Source organism: Sparus aurata, chromosome 11 (genome assembly GCF_900880675.1).
Source record: "Sparus aurata chromosome 11, fSpaAur1.1, whole genome shotgun sequence".
In the NCBI taxonomy this organism is placed as follows: domain Eukaryota; kingdom Metazoa; phylum Chordata; class Actinopteri; order Spariformes; family Sparidae; genus Sparus; species Sparus aurata.
Window position 1 is genome coordinate 27,018,285 of NC_044197.1, and position 16,097 is coordinate 27,034,381.

Consider the following 16,097-nt stretch of genomic DNA (forward strand, 5'->3'; position numbering starts at 1 on the left):
AAATAGGAAACTCTGAAATAACAATTTAAAACCAAGTATTATTCATTACCCAATGAATATTGAAAACGTTATTTATGTTGAATCGTGTGCTTGTATGTAGATGAATATATATTTCAACATGTTTTGGCCGACCTGCTCACTCTCTGACTCTGAGTCACCGTGACATGTGATAAGCTTCAATGAATCCAAAGTGCACCGGGTGAACTCTATCTCTATCTTCCCTCTAATCAGTATTAAATTATATTGGTCTTTTCAAGTCAATTTAGAACAGATTAGGAAATTATTCAGAAATTACAGATCTGTAAACCTAAATGAGACAAAAGTGTTCCCACCCGTAAAGATTAAACAAGTAATGAACTGAAAACAAGTTAAGGGGATGGATGAATGACGATGAAGATGATTTTAAGATTTAAGTGAATTGCCTGGTTTCAAGATGTTTGAGTTCAGTCTTGAGCCTTAAATCGACTTTCTTAATTTAAAGTATGAATCCCTGTGTTCAGTCTCCTAACACATCCATAATCTTTATAAAATGCACTTTCAGCTTTTGTCTGACCATGTGTCAGGTCCAGAGTTCACAGTATAAGTCTCCTCGAGTTCATCCGGCCGTCGCGTCCAAGTGGCCATAATCTGGGAAATATCCTGCTGTTAAGTACAGCGTGAAAGGAGATATAAAAATGACATATGATTCACAACTGGCAGGAAATCAGCCTCAGGGTGCGAAGAAGACAAAAATAACTGATCTCGTAAAAATGTCTTTATAAGTACGTTGTCACAAGGTAAGGTCATGTGGGGTTGACTGAGGATCCCACAGTGAGTTTGAATGTTCATTGTGAAACACGTGCGGGACGACATGATCCGCTGTTTCACGATTCAATGCCAGGAAAAAATGGATTCGAGTTGCGTAGGTTTTACTGCTTCAGAGAAAGTGGCAGCGTGCTCTCCGGTCAGCTTGCTGTGAGGTGCCGGCTGCTCCCAAAGGAAAATAGTGGCGCAGTGACGCTTCAGTTTGGCTGTCACCTCCGTGTTATCCCCACTCTGTCACATTGTGTCCTGCGAGTGTTGCAGCAGCATCAGTTCCTGCAGTCGTCTGCCCTGCCTCATTAGATTTCATGCAGCGGCGAGATAAGGTGTTGTTGTTGCCTTCATCGCTCATCATAATACTGTTTGCAAAGTTTTATCACTCTTATCACTGATGCCTGGCACGTACCGTACCAGAGAGTAAACACAGAGGAACAATCAATCAGAGCATCTTAATCTTAATGACTCCCCTGCCTTCCTGTGTTTCAGCGGATGTCTGCAGAAATACTTTATAATCCGGATCATCCTCATTTCCTGCACTTGCTCCATCATTTGCACCTGTTGAAGTTGTGTTTGAAGTAGCCGGAGATACTAACAAAAAGGGAGGAATGCGGGTGCCAATAAAGCTGTTCTGTCTCTTGTCACAGCCATTTGGTGATCTTTGTCCTATAGCTTCCTGGAAAATGATTTTATCCGAGGCAGCTACTTGTTGCTGAAGCATGATGAGACTGAATCTTGCTCAACATTTTTGTTGAGGACTGTGATGTATAAAATGTGTATTTATGACACTCCTTCATACTTGTAAGCCTGTAAGAAAAGTCCTTCACATTTTCAACAGTCGGCCACCATAGGGGGAGATGAGGGGTGTTCAGTTGATTGCAATCTGCAGCCTCAACGCTAGATGCCACTAAGTCTGACACACTGGACCTTTAAGTTGAAACAAATTAATCCATTACCAATAAAAATGTAAGCACTCTGCAGTGAAAGTACATGTAATTACGGTTATATTATGACATGATATTATTCTATTCTTCATTAATGTAAAAACAAGATTTTACTGCAGAGATTAAGCTGATTTTATATACTGTCTATACTAGCTTAGTCTATATCTTTGTGTTATTCTTTATAAAACCATATGTAAAGATTCAAAATTGTGTTGTTAATTAATACAGGCAGTTTAAAATTATAAAATAAAAAAATAAAAAACACTTTCTATGTTAAGTAACTATTACAACCATCAAATAAATACAGTGGACTAAAAACAAAAATATTTGCTTCTGTTTTTATGGTGGAGTTAAATTAGCTTAGGTTTACAGCTAAAGTAGTGAAATAATCTGGCTGGTGCTTTGCTGCTGGTAAATACACCATTCAGCAACCATCACTGCTGATAGCACATAAGAGACGTTCCTATCCTGGACGTAGCAACAACAACCTGCCCGGAGTAAACTGGTGGATTTCTCTAGATGTGAACATTGTTGGAAACATTTGAGATAATGATCACAAAAGTGTTTTTCATACATTTTGATACAGAGTTCCCACATATTATATTTTCAAACTGGCAACAGACAAGTTTTTTTGCTTCCTGTTATCGTTATCGTTCATGTGATGAAGTAAATGTCACAAAATCTCCTGGGAAAATTAAGTCACCATTTCTTTCTGCGTTTATGTCTCCATTACAGACTCATAATGATACAATAACTCGTGTTTTGTTCTCTGTTCTCGGTGGTTGCCTCTTTGGGGAAACATAATGCGATCCTGTTGTCTTCACAACAGGGTCACCAACAATACAGTACATGTTTGAACAGATTCACCCTACACCACTGGGTTGAACTGACTTTTGTTGACAATTTTAGAGGATGTCAGGCCAAATCCCAACTCAGCAGTGGATGGCATTCACCAGAAAACCCACTACACCTCACTTTACTTTAACACAACCTGAGTGGGTCAGGATTATCTTTTGGTGAACTCTATGAAAAAGATTCAGTTCATACTCTGTCGTTGAATTAAATCTCCAGGTTGCGCTCAAAACTCCTAAAAGTCAGAGATAAAGCCGAAATTAGCAACCAAAGCAGGTAAACAGACTCCGTGTGTCTGCGTTGTTACAGTGAGTCACTGACCAACGGCCTCACTGCGCTGGCATGAATCCCTCCTTTCCTCTTGCCCATCGGTGGAAAAGCACCACACGAGTGGAGGAGAGGAGCGAGAGGAAAGCAGAGGTGCGGTTCCCTGACTGGAAAGAAAAGACCTCTCTGTCTGGACTTTGGCCTGCAGCCAGGCTGGGCAGCAGAGACGTGTCACACCAGGTACACCAGGGAGGCACACTTCATAAACTCTACGCTGAGCCTCACATACTCCTGCTGAGGGTCTTGTGATTCCTGAATGACTTGTCGCAGGCGACTGGGTTGTAAATCACTAAAAAGAATACTGCCTGACCTTCACCTGAGGACTTTAAGCCGCATCTTTAAGATAGAAATTGGACTTTGACTCAGGAGTTCTGATATAAAGGAGAGGAGAGCAAGAAAGGCCATTTCATCTCAGCGAGAGGAACAGAGAGACAGAGAGAGGCCATGGCCATGTGGAGGACAGCCGGAGCTCTGCTGCTCATACTACATACAGGTAAGAAATGATTCATTACACAAAATATTCAGTGAAGTTAGAGAAAAACTTCACAATCTTCATTAAATTTATAGATATTTAATGTCCTATGCTGTGTCTTCCTGCGTGGTTATGTGAAACCGGTGATCTTGTAAATCATAATAATAAACATGAGAATGAATAATAAGAGAAATGGAAGATTTCTGCTGATGAATGAGCATATAAATAGACAGACACCATATGAAGCATAATGTGAAAGATTATAATACAAATGTTAGTTTATCACAGTTGTTTCCCAGCTGACCTCAACTTCTTGCTCATGCACTATGGCTTTGTGTGTTGGTATAGTGTATTGTAGTCATTGGTTCATAAACTTCGTTTTTGCTCGCGAACATTTAAAACATCACAAAACATATTCAAACACTTTTTTTTCTCCATCTTGTTATTTATCTTGTGACCCCTTTTGGGAGACTCTGGCACCCAATAATGTAATAATTAACTTAATGTGATCAGACTTGTAATAAAACCTAATAACACGAGAGCTCGAGCAATAAAGTCATAAAATCCTTGATATCATAAGAACATTTTAATTAATAATGTGTGATCATCAAATCTGTTGATGCAGTACTGGTGCATAGGTAGTGTAGAAGTATGAACTACTTATAATACTGGTAGTGTCATGTAAGCCGACTGAAAGCATGTCAGCTTCACGCTTTATGTAGAATTTAAAATTGGAACAGATGGAGGTGGTACGTTGTTATCAGGCAAAGATGCATTCGACTAAACTACCAGTCAGTGACCGATGAAAGACCTGCCAGCCCTTGTGCAAGAATCGTCCATCAGACCAGAGTGGATCTTTGACCACCTTTATGACCAGTGCAGGTGGAACAAACACTTACGTGATCACGTCCAACAGACTTGAAAAAAGTTGAACTCTTGACTGAAAATGTTGGCTTAATACATTATCATCAAAAATATATTTTATAATATCAGTCAGAAGTCACATTATTGGTGAAGTATCATTGGGTTTACTTTACGTTTTAAATCGAGTTAAAAGCAAAATTTTATTTCATTATCAGGTGTTATTGCATTTTTGGAAATTATTTCATTTTTGCAGACATGTGACTCAAGCCGTTTGGGTCAAGTCTCTAGCAAGTCCCAAGTAATTTCGAGTCCTCAGAGTCAAGCCCTTATAGCTGAGGCAAGTCAGGTCTCTGCAGATGTATCCAGTCTTTATAAAGAGAAAAGACAAGGTATTAGTATCTGTCTAATAATGATATTAGTGGCCAATTTATCTGACCTGTTCAAAAAGTACGAAAGCTAATTTAAATCGTATCATCATTTTTGAGATTCAGTGCAATAAATGTGTGATCAAACAAAAACAAATAATACTATAAAAGCTCAGGTCATAACGAGTCATAACAGGTCACGTCAAGTCATCAGAACAGTGACTCTAGTCCATATTTCCCCATCAATGGGTTCTACAGAGGCTCCCAGGTTCGGACACACACTGCTGAGGCGGAAAGCAAAGTTGAGCTGATAGAAAACAATGAAGGTCACTGTATCCTTGAGATTACCGGAACATTTTCATGAATCATTTGGTGGGATGGTTTAATGGTGAGTAATGTGTGTGTGTGTGTGTGTGTGTGTGTCTCTCTCTCTCTCTCTCTGTCAGTGTTTGGCCAGAGCAACATCAGATGGTGCACCATCTCAGACCAAGAGCAGAGGAAATGTCAGGCCATGTCTGAGGCTTTCGCCGCAGTGTCTATCCGTCCAACCCTCAGCTGTGTCTATGGAACGACTGTCGAGGGCTGCGTTCAGAAACTACAGGTCTGATGACAAGATTAAACATACCTTATCAACTCAAACCGTTTGAACATCTGCTGATTGTTTTATACAACTTTATACAAATGTCCTATTAATTTAGTCATCTATTAATTTGAGCCAGTCATGACAGCATCAGACTGGTCAGCTAAGCTAATAAAATAGAGCTTAGAGTTGCAGAACAGACAATCAGGCATCAGATAACAAGGCAATACACTTGTTAACAGGTGATACAGTTATCAGGAGGCCTTAAGAACAGGACAACTGGACGGTTTTGAAACCAGAAGCTGAGCTGGAAGGGCAATTTCCCCAAGTCGGTTACACTTCAAAAGATACTATTCCTCTCAAAAACATGTTTAATCCAATTGATGATAGATAAATCCTCATCCAACTAAAGTCTAGACCTGTCTGGTCTCTCATATTGTTATTTGGAGAGGAAACGTGGTAGTTTCGTATCTAGAACATTTTCCTTTGCGTTAAATTTATAAAATCATCACAAGCCCACAGAAACTCAGTTCTTTATGCTAATAAGTTGTCTTTAAACAGTAGGAACAAAAGGACAAAAGGCATTGTCATAATGTCCTGTAATTAATACATCATTAACTTTTCTGGTCGCTGTGTCTCTGCAGAAGAAAGAAGTAGATGCCTTGTCTATGTTCGGCACTGACATCTACAAGCTGGGGAAGACTGCTACCCTCAAGATGGCCGCCAGTGAATCCAAGGAAGATCGTAAGATTCAATTGAAAATTTCCTCAAGAATCAGCAGCAGTAAAGGAGCACTATGAAAGTACAATGCTGAGGATGACAGGTCGCAAGAACAATAAAGTCAGTTTAACGTTAGTAAAGCTGTGAAATGAGAGTAAATCTGTCATGGGTCGGTATTCAGCCCGTACTCTGATCCAGAGCATCGGTAGGCTATTCAATGACCTGGGAATGAGACTCAACTATCAGAGTGATATAGCCAGAAAGACGAATGAATACATGACAAAGTGTTAGTTTGACATTGTAGAAAATGCTACAAATTGCTAATTTGGTTTCCTGCTGGGAGTTAGATAAGAGGATTGATCCTGCTCTCAGTATGAAGGTAGCCTTGAGCTAGCCAGCGATTAGCTTAGTTTAGCATAAAGACTAGAAACAGGGGCAATCAGCTAGACTGGCTCTGTCCAAAGGTTAAAATATATGCCCTGATGTACCTCTAAACCTAACCAATCAAAGTTCAGGGTTCATTTATTTGTCATTCTACGACACAAAGTTTCACAACGCAACACAAGTTGAACTGTATACAAATTTGTGGTTTTATGGAAAGTCAGATGCTGAACTATCTCTTGTACAAAGCCAGCCAAGTTGTTTCCCCCTGTTCCCTGTCTGTGTGCTTATTTAAGCTAAGCTAATCGAACGGTGTGCTGGCTCTAGCCTCATACAGCAGATATCATAGCCATAAGACCTATCTTAAAAAGTCATATTAAACTGTCAACCTCCCATCGTGTGAAGCTATGTCATTTAAACCTTTAGCCTTACAGTAACCTACAGTAGATGTGACAAATGTCATTTCATCTGACATGAACGTTTTGTTTTTTTTAGACAATGTAACAATAACAGAATATTCCTTCTCACACAAAATGACCATGACCTTGCTGTGATGCTACAGTGTTTCTAATACTTGCTGAATATCCTCTCATGCCATAAGTTAATGTTGTCATTTATTACGGATAACCTGGAGGAAGTTAATGCTACCTTATCATAATCTTTGTACTGCATGTGTAATATTTTAAAACAGGAGCACTAGTCTGCACTTTAATCTCTTAAATAGTAAGAGCACAGAGCCAGAATGTAATACGGTTCACTGGCATCAAAGCACCTACAGAGCTTATCGTCATATGCGTGTTGACACCTGTGCTGTGATTGCCTCAGGTACCGGTGCCTCCTACTATGCAGTTGCTGTCGTGAAGAAAGTCAATTCTGGCATCAACGTCAACAACCTGGCAGGAAGAAAAACCTGTCACACTGGGAAAGGCCGAACAGCCGGCTGGAACATGCCCTTAGGATACTTCATAGACCAGGGCTACATGTCTGTGATGGGCTGCAAATTCTCTGAGGGTAGGCAACAAACATGGTTATATACATACACATACATGGAGTGCACTGACAGACAGCCTTAGATAATGTGTGTGTTGGCGTGTGACCAGGTGTGGCAGATTTCTTCAATGCGAGCTGCATCCCCGGAGCAACTGAGGCTAGTGACCCTCCGTCTCTGTGTCAGCTGTGCGTAGGGGACGATAAAGGAAACAACAAATGTTCAGCGAGCATCCAAGAGAGATACTACAGCTACGAAGGAGCTTTCAGGTAACACACCTGCACACTCTGCATACTGTACAATCATACACACAGTGGATATGGGTCTGCAGGACATACAGTATAGTACAGGTGGAGAGGATTTCATGTCATCTAGATGCGTTAATATTTGTAAGGGTTTTAACTATGACTTCTGCTTAAATATTTAATAATATCATATAATAATAATAATAATAATAATATATAAATAATTCATGATTTATCCAAGTAATAGCTAATTAATTATGCAACAACATTATCATTTGCTTCATATATGTAAAAACTATACATCATACACAGTTTTACTTTCATGAATCGTTTCAGGGATGTAAGGGAGGCAAGTTTTTGGATACAGTGTAGAAGATATTTTGCAACAAAGATATAAATGGATCACAATTTCTTTGAAACAAGCGAATTAATTGAGCACTTGAGCTAAATGCTAACAAAGGCATGGCAACATCACTACAGTGACAATGCCAACGTGCTAATGTTTAGCAGGTGTGTTGTCAACCATGTTAACCATTGTTGTGGAAATCTACCTTATTTGTGAGATATCTGGAAAAAACCTGTAAGAGATACCAGTTGTCTTTGAGGATTGTATTCTCTATAAAGAAGGTTCAACAGTCATACAGAGTGGAATACAGTCTGCAGAAAGAAGGGCAATGAGAGACAGCTGAGATAAGGAGAAAGGAATGCCCTGTGTCCTTCTCATGCCTGTACCAGGTTCCGTTATCTGTGGCTAGAAAACAAGAGGGCCAGAGAAGAGATTCTTCAGTGAGCAACCTTCTGGTGTTCCACAAAAAACAACAGGAATCTCTCATTGTGCAGATAGTACAAATATAACATTCAAGGATGTAAGAACATATGAAGACAATGTAAAACATAGTAATGATTTAAGAGTTTAATCATTTCCCATACAAGAGTCTAATAATATCATTTTCCATGACATCATCTTAGTTTTGCATATTAGCATGCTAACACTGGAGTCACCGGAGGAAAGGTCAGCGAACCAACATTTTTAGGAAGTGTCTGGGCGCCACTAATGTCTGTCAAAATGTAATAACAGCCATAATGGTTGTTCAGAAATGTTATTCATAACTAAAGTGGTGGACTTGACAAACAATGCTTTACCTAGAGTCATGCAAAAACACTCAAGGCAATGATAAGCAGAGACAACTGTGTTAGCATTCGCTTGCACCTTTAATTCTATACGTCTGGGTTTTTTTTGTTTGTTTCCGTAGGTGTCTGGCTGAGAATGCAGGAGAAGTGGCCTTCATCAAACACACCACTGTCAAGGAAAACACTGATGGTAAAGTGTTAGTTAGCTAGTGGACAGTCAGTAACTAGCCACCCATTTAGCCACTAACCGCCAAGTTAGCTTTCCAGCAAGGACGTTAGCTAATCATTTATCTTTGAACAGGTATTGGCCCGGAGTGGGCGAAACCACTGCTGTCAGCGGACTATGAGCTGCTGTGTCGTGACGGCACCAGAGCTCCCGTCTCTCAGTGGAAAACCTGTCATCTGGTTCGCGTCCCATTTCGTGGAATCGTGGTCGGCGATCACGTCACTCCCTCTGTGGTGTACACCATGCTGACAGAGGGGCTGGTACGTCCAAACAGCTTTTACAAACACAACTACAGCTCATACCTAAGTGATCCAAATGGACGCTTTTATTTAGCCATGGAGATAGTTTGACATAGTATCTCAAAATAATCCTCATGTGCCACGTTATATTATTCGTCATGTTAATAATCTAGATCCAAATCTTTAAATTGTTTTGAAGCTGTCTCACCACATGGCCCCATGTTTGACAATGATGAAAAGCACTCTATGAATAAACAGAATTACTGTTATTATTAGTGAAGCTGTTAGATACATTTAGCCACATTACCGTGGGATTCTATTTGTAAAAATTAATTGAGTGTAAATTTTTGTTTGCAGGAAAAGTCAACCTTCAACATGTTTTCATCTGCGAATTATGGAGGAGGAACTGTGCTCTTCTCTGATTCATCCGTCATGTTCCAGGGGGTGGAGTCAGACAACCCCCAGAGTTGGATGGGTCGCCATTATTACAATGCTATGAAAGCCATGGACTGTAAGGCTGAAGGTAAATTGTCTATCTATCTATCTATCTATCTATCTATCTATCTATCTATCTATCTATCTATCTATCTATCCATCCATCCATCCATCCATCCATCCATCCAGTTCTGTTTTCTAACCCTGGCTAACTGGGCCACCAACTTACCTTTTGTGCCGTTAATCGTTACCACCCATCTCTAACTCCATCTATAACTGTCCCAGACGTCCTGCGTTGGTGTGTGTTGACCAGCAGCGAGCAGACAAAGTGCGGCGACATGGGTGCAGCTTTCCAAACTAAAGGTCTGACCCCATCCGTCAGGTGTGTCTACGGCGACTCTGTGACTGACTGCATGGACAAAATCAAGGTGAAAGACGTTTCTTACTTTCTCCTGAAGAACAGTGCCCTACAGTAGCACTCATTCACTTTGATTTAAAATATTATATAGTAGTTATATATTAATATCAGTATATCTGTGATAAGCCAATACCTGTCACACAGATATATATCTATATATACAGAACCATTTTTTTTTTTGTTCTCACAGATCTGACATCTCTCTTATTTGTCACTCTTGTTTAGAACAACGAGGCTGATGCCGTCACTCTGGACGGAGGTTACATCTACACGGCAGGCAAAGAGTACGGCCTGGTCCCTGCCACCGGCGAGAGCTACACAGGTAAAAATACAGAAGCAGAGAGACTCACACACACAAGCATACAGTTTCTTGACTTTTGAATAGGACAGATACAGGTGGTTGTTTTTTTTTCTGTCTGCAGATGACAGTGATGGCTCCATGTACTATGCAGTCGCGGTGGTGAAGAAGAGTAGCCAAGACATCCGTTCCCTCGATGACCTGCGTGGCCGTCGCTCCTGTCACACCGGATACGGTCGCACGGCTGGCTGGAACATTCCCGTATCAACGCTGATCGAGAGAGGCCTGATCACCCCGAAGAGCTGTGAAATACCCGAAGGTCAGTGGGATGTTGATGTGTGTGTGTGTGTGTGTGTGTGTGTGTGTGTGTGAGTGTGTAACAGAGGTGTGAGTAGTCAGACAATTGATAAGAAAGTGGAGAAAAATGCCACAATTTTAAAATGTCGACTGAACATGTAATTCTTTGTCCAACACACAGATTTTTTTTTTTGTTCATATTTGTTCATTTAAAACAAATAGATGCAGAAAATCTCCCATTTACCATAAAAACTGGATCAAGAGAAATTTTTGCATTTTTAAGTTTTGTAGTCTGCAAGCACATTTCAGGGTACACCGTCAGAGTTATCAACATAGTAACATTATAAATGTATTATAAAAGGGCAAAGTCGCACTTCCTTAATTCCATGTGGAAATGATGGAATGACATTTTATATTTTTCTCATATTTACAAATTGTAGTTGGTCTAAAAAAACTGAATTTTCCATCCCGCTTTTTCCCGTTTACCATGATGCTTAGCGGTGGGAGGGTTCTTCACGGAGAGCTGTGTGCCAGGCGCCAACCAGCCCGGTTTCCCCGCCAACCTGTGTGGGCTGTGTGTGGGAGACAGCTCAGGACAGAACAAGTGTGAGAAGGGACAAGACCAGTATGATGGATACGACGGTGCCTTCAGGTAAAGGGGAACATCCCAGATCCCCAAAATCGTAAAAAGAAAAAAGAAAAAGCAAACTGATTTAAGATGCTGGTTTAATCGTCAGAGTTCTGAGCATTGTAATCCGCAGCTGTCCACCACATAACAGAATCTTAAGCTTGTGATTGTCTTCTGGCTTGAACACTGACCTTTGCCCTGATGATTCGACCACCTCTCTTGTCAATTCAGGTGTCTGGCGGTGGGAAATGGAGATGTGGCTTTCGTCAAGCATACCACTGTCTTCACAAACACTGATGGTAAGGCAATTAACCCTAAGATGCTAATCATTCTCATTTTATGGGTCTTGTAAGCGACCTAATAATAAACATTTGTGCACATGTTTAGGTAACGGTGAATCGTGGGCGGCGGATCTCCGGTCCACAGATTACCAGCTGCTGTGTCCTCATGGCACCAAAGCAGAGGTCACACAGTACAGACACTGTAACCTGGCCAGGGTCCCGTCCCACGCTGTGATGGTACGGTCCGACTACAACATCCACGCCGTCTATGGGCTCCTGGACCGGGCACAGGTACGAGTGTGAAAGTGAAGAGACCTGACAAAGGAACTAATATGCCTGTAATCCTTCACAGGAAAAGATTCACTGATTATTTTATCAGATTTAGGCATTGACTGTATGAGATTTAAAATATTTGATGATGCGTTCAGGGATGCTCTGAAATCTGAGAATTAATTCTTGGCTGCCAGAAAAGCATCACGGTGATGAGAAATTGTTGTCGGACAACCAAGTCCAGAAAACAAACGAGCAAACGTTGACTTTGTGACGTAGTTTTGTGCATTTTGTTAGATTTAAGTATAGAGACAAATGAAGAGATCATGAGTCAAGGCTCTAACTCTGTGCTGTGTTGTATGTTGACTGACCATACTTGCTGAGATTATTTATTGTAAAGCCTCAGAAGCGGCATTAGCGCAACTCTTGGACTAAGAAAAGTGTACATTTTAACAACAGAATATTTGTGCCCCCACAAAAACAGCATGTTATCGAGTGCATGAAAAAACAGGCAATCAATAACCTAAATGATAATGTGCTTTTCACTATAAGAGTCTCTAAATCATTTAGGATTATACAAGATTTTGTGTCGTTACATCAGTAATTAAGCTTGAAAACATCCTCATCATAACACATGCACACTAGACACAGCAGCAGTCCAGTCATAAATAGATGAAATGGTTCATTACAATTTGAAAAGAATAATATTTTGAGCAGCTGACTCTCAGTTCTCAGATGCTGACGTATCCTCAAACGCACCATCGGGGAGTTTTTCCTTTTTTTTTTCCAAAAAGGAGCCTGGTTACCTCATGATTACTTTATTAAGATATATTAAATGAGATCAATGAATAATTTAATAAATACAGGGGATAAAATGCTGTATCACTCACTGTAACCAATTTTGTTGGTCAGTTTTGTTGATCAGTTTTTCTCTGTTTCTGTCTCCTTCCAGGCATATTTTGGCAGCGATACAGGTACTGGTTTCAGGATGTTTGACTCGCAGGGCTACGGGGGCAAAGATCTCATCTTTAAAGATTCCACCGTTCGCCTCGTGGGTGTCGGCGAAAAGAAGACCTACCAGGAGTGGCTGGGACAGGGCTACATGGACTCACTGGTCGACATGGAGTGTAACTCGTCAAGTGCAGGTAAAAAAAAACAAAACAAAACACTAAACTGCAAAATGAATTCCTTTCAATCCAATGGCAATCCTAGTGACTGCTGTTTTTTTAATGTTTGCAAAACATATACTGGAAACAATTATTTATATTGTGTATAACCCATTAAGGTGTATCTTAAAACATTCAGTTATATGATTGAACAGAGGAGTGATGGATGGATTGATTACATAAATAAGGACACTATCAGACAGTTTAGAGAGGCTGCCACCAATTTGCACTCTGTAAAAAAGCCGCTTTGTCAGAGTTCTTCTGAACCTCGTTAATATCTCCCAATGTTTCTTCCTCTCACAGTGACGTCCCCCGTGTGGCTGCTGCTGGCGGCTGTGTTCAGCTTCATGCTGACCAACACCTGGATGTAGAGACATTCCCATTTCCTCTACCCCTCACCCCTCTCCCTCCCCCTCTCTCCTCATCTGGCTCCTTTGTCCCTTTTTCTTCGTCTCTCTTCCGATTTTTCACACGTGAATCCGCTCCTTCCGTCCTTGAATCTGTGTTTTTATTCTTGTGAATTGCACCCTTTCTACCTGATTGTGTGCCATTTCCATCCGTGAGAGGATGGCACGTTGAAGCAAACCAAGCACAATGTCTCTTGTTATTTGTGGCGGAGAAGAGAGTTTGGACTCTCAGCCAGTGTGAATCAGACGTGCTGACAGAAGCTGCTGCTGCCACTGTGTTTACTGAAGGTGAGCTGCCATATCAGTGTGTATGCTGCCACCTGTTACATTGCTTTAGTGGTAAGCGTGTCTCTGTCTCTCCAGAGCTAGTTTTTACGAAGAGCAGACAATCTGATTTTTATCCTCACGTGACCCCCGGATCTTTTAACTTCTGTTTTTAAAAAAAAAAAAAAAGACTATAACTGACCCAAGATCAGCTCCGCCATTTTTAAAGGGCTCCCTGTGAATATAGAAGTCAGATTGCTGTTCTGCTCTGCTGCCACTGGCTCTGTGAGTACTGCTAACAAACACAGCCTTCCCTTACTTTGGGCTGTGTTTCTATGATAAGCTAATGCCATATCAGTGAATATGCACTAGTGTCGCCTCCACACAGAGCTGTGCCGAGGACGGTGTGATGAAGAGTGACTGAGTGTTTGTCCAGAGGCTGTCTGCTTCATGTTTGCTCCTCAAATCCAGAACAATCAGGAAGATAAATACGTTCATTTTAATCTGGTTTAACCTAATATTCAACTGAGCCTGCTTGCGGCTGCGCATTGCGTTATATCAAACAGCAAACCTCACATCGGCAACCACTTTTCTCACATTTAGCATTGTAATGTATGATTTTCGACGTACATGTATACGGAGTGAGTAACTCTGACCGACTGGGTCCGGATTCTTCAGATTTGGGGAGAACATAAAGGAAACATCCTGTGGTTTGTGCTGGAGAGTGAATGTGTGACTGGATGGTTTAAGTCAGTTGGATAAGGTTAACAGGCTTTAGTTTGTAAGTGTGATTCCAGCATTTAATGTGAAAAAAGGCAGTTGTTTTTTTTTGTCTTACGGTAATAAAACTGACTCCATTTTGATTTGAAAGCGAGAGTGTAAAAGGGAACAGAACACAGTGAAAAGAAAAGAATAGTTTCTTCGGGACGACGTCCTCTTGCACGAACAACTCACTCCAGACGCGTCTCTTTCTCGCCCGAGCTCATCTGTTCTCCTCGTATCTACTGTACACCCTGCTGCTCGACGCTGTTCCCTGTTTGACGCTGTTGATTTGGATGTGTATTTTCCTATGTTGAGAGATTTATTTTTTATATGAAGTTCAGGTGCCATATCAGTGTATATGTACTGACTCATGCCGTCAGAAACGAATGCCTTCTCTTCCTCCTGATAGAGATTTATTTCCATATGTGAAATGGAGTAACATGTAACTAATATTTAGTTGCCAGGCCAGTGCGCCTGCACAAGTATTGCTACATAAAACTGCCGACCCGAGCTGTTTTCTGTGCTTTGCTCTAATTAAATAAAGTTATGTACTGCAAGAGTTTTTGTGTCCGAGTTGGTTTTCTGCAACTTTTTCTCTCCTCAGTTCAAATGGGTTTAAAAAATTCCATATAATGTTTGCCTCATTTTGGTAGATTAGATCTCCATTCACACCCTTCTATAACTGAGACACTTTTTTTTTTTTTTCCCCCTTTAATACCAAATTACAAGATTACTAATTAGCAGTAAAATGTGTTCTTATTTTATTTTGACAGAGTGAAATAAGAGCTGCAACGGAGATTATTTTTAGAATTGATAAATCTTCCCGGTATTTTCTTGAATAATCCATACAACATCAGAAAACAGATGAAAAGGCTAAATTTGAATTTTCTAAAGCCCAAAGTGACTCTGTGATGAACGTGTTGTTTCCATTTCAGACAGTCTTTGAACATGTCCTCTTATGAAGGTGTTTTTAACTGCCATGTCTGGTTTTATGCACCAGTTCCCTTAATCCAGGATGAGTTTCTCCCACGTGGGGACGATAGAGTAACTTTGAACTTAACTGACACCAACTATCATCAGTCCACAACCAAGATATTCAATTTTTCTAAGGCATGAAGACAAAAAAGCAGCAAATTCTCACATTTGAAAAGCAGAAACCATCAAACGCTTGCTTGAAAAATTACATCGATTATCAATCGTCAAATATTTACCACATTTTCTGACACGCTCCTTAAATATTAATCATTGCACCGCAGTAACTAATTGTCACGAGGAGCAATAAAAATGTCCTCTTATCCCCTGACCTCTTTTTAAATCCTCTTCAGTGTTTCATATATTCCTTGTTATGAGAGCATATGGACTATGAGTTACAACTGGAAGGCTGTGAACTGTGAACTTCACTCCCCCTGACTGTAAATCTGACAATGCTCCTTACAGTCGTTCCCTGACGTTAGTCAACACTAGGGCTGAAGAATGATTAATCGATTTTAAATTGAAATTGCGATTTACAACGACACGATTAGCAAATTGCAGAGGTTGCAGTTAGCAGTTTTGCTGTGGTATGCGCGTCTGACCCACGTTTAAACATGTGTTAATGGTTTTACACACTCATGCAGTCTTCCAGGCGTGACAGTCACGCTCGCCAATCAGACTTGGCGCAGGGCGACTGCGTGTACACCCAACTACACATGAAAAAACTGAAAAATCATCGGTACCATGCAAGACCATTGTGTTTGATT

The 16,097-nt window shown here is 40.6% G+C and overlaps 1 protein-coding gene across 1 annotated transcript; it reads left to right on the forward strand.

Moving 5' to 3' along the window:
* Positions 1 to 3,163: 3,163 nt before the first annotated feature.
* meltf (melanotransferrin) lies at positions 3,164 to 14,918 on the forward strand. Its single transcript, XM_030434371.1, has 16 exons — positions 3,164 to 3,414; positions 5,069 to 5,223; positions 5,847 to 5,946; positions 7,129 to 7,314; positions 7,404 to 7,560; positions 8,790 to 8,857; positions 8,969 to 9,153; positions 9,490 to 9,655; positions 9,853 to 9,995; positions 10,211 to 10,307; positions 10,408 to 10,602; positions 11,079 to 11,232; positions 11,440 to 11,507; positions 11,596 to 11,780; positions 12,712 to 12,904; positions 13,229 to 14,918. The coding sequence occupies exons 1-16, from the start codon at positions 3,366 to 3,368 to the stop codon at positions 13,294 to 13,296; spliced, it is 2,169 nt and encodes a 722-aa protein (XP_030290231.1). The 5' UTR covers positions 3,164 to 3,365; the 3' UTR covers positions 13,297 to 14,918.
* The last annotated feature ends 1,179 nt before the right edge of the window (positions 14,919 to 16,097 follow it).

Excerpts from the sequence above, each read along its gene's own strand:
- meltf (XM_030434371.1), top strand. The coding sequence starts at position 3,366 with ATGGCCATGTGGAGGACAGCCGGAGCTCTGCTGCTCATACTACATACA. Across the intron at positions 5,224-5,846 it reads GCTGCGTTCAGAAACTACAG|AAGAAAGAAGTAGATGCCTT; the intron begins GTCTGATGACAA and ends GTGTCTCTGCAG. Across the intron at positions 7,561-8,789 it reads AGCTACGAAGGAGCTTTCAG|GTGTCTGGCTGAGAATGCAG; the intron begins GTAACACACCTG and ends TTGTTTCCGTAG.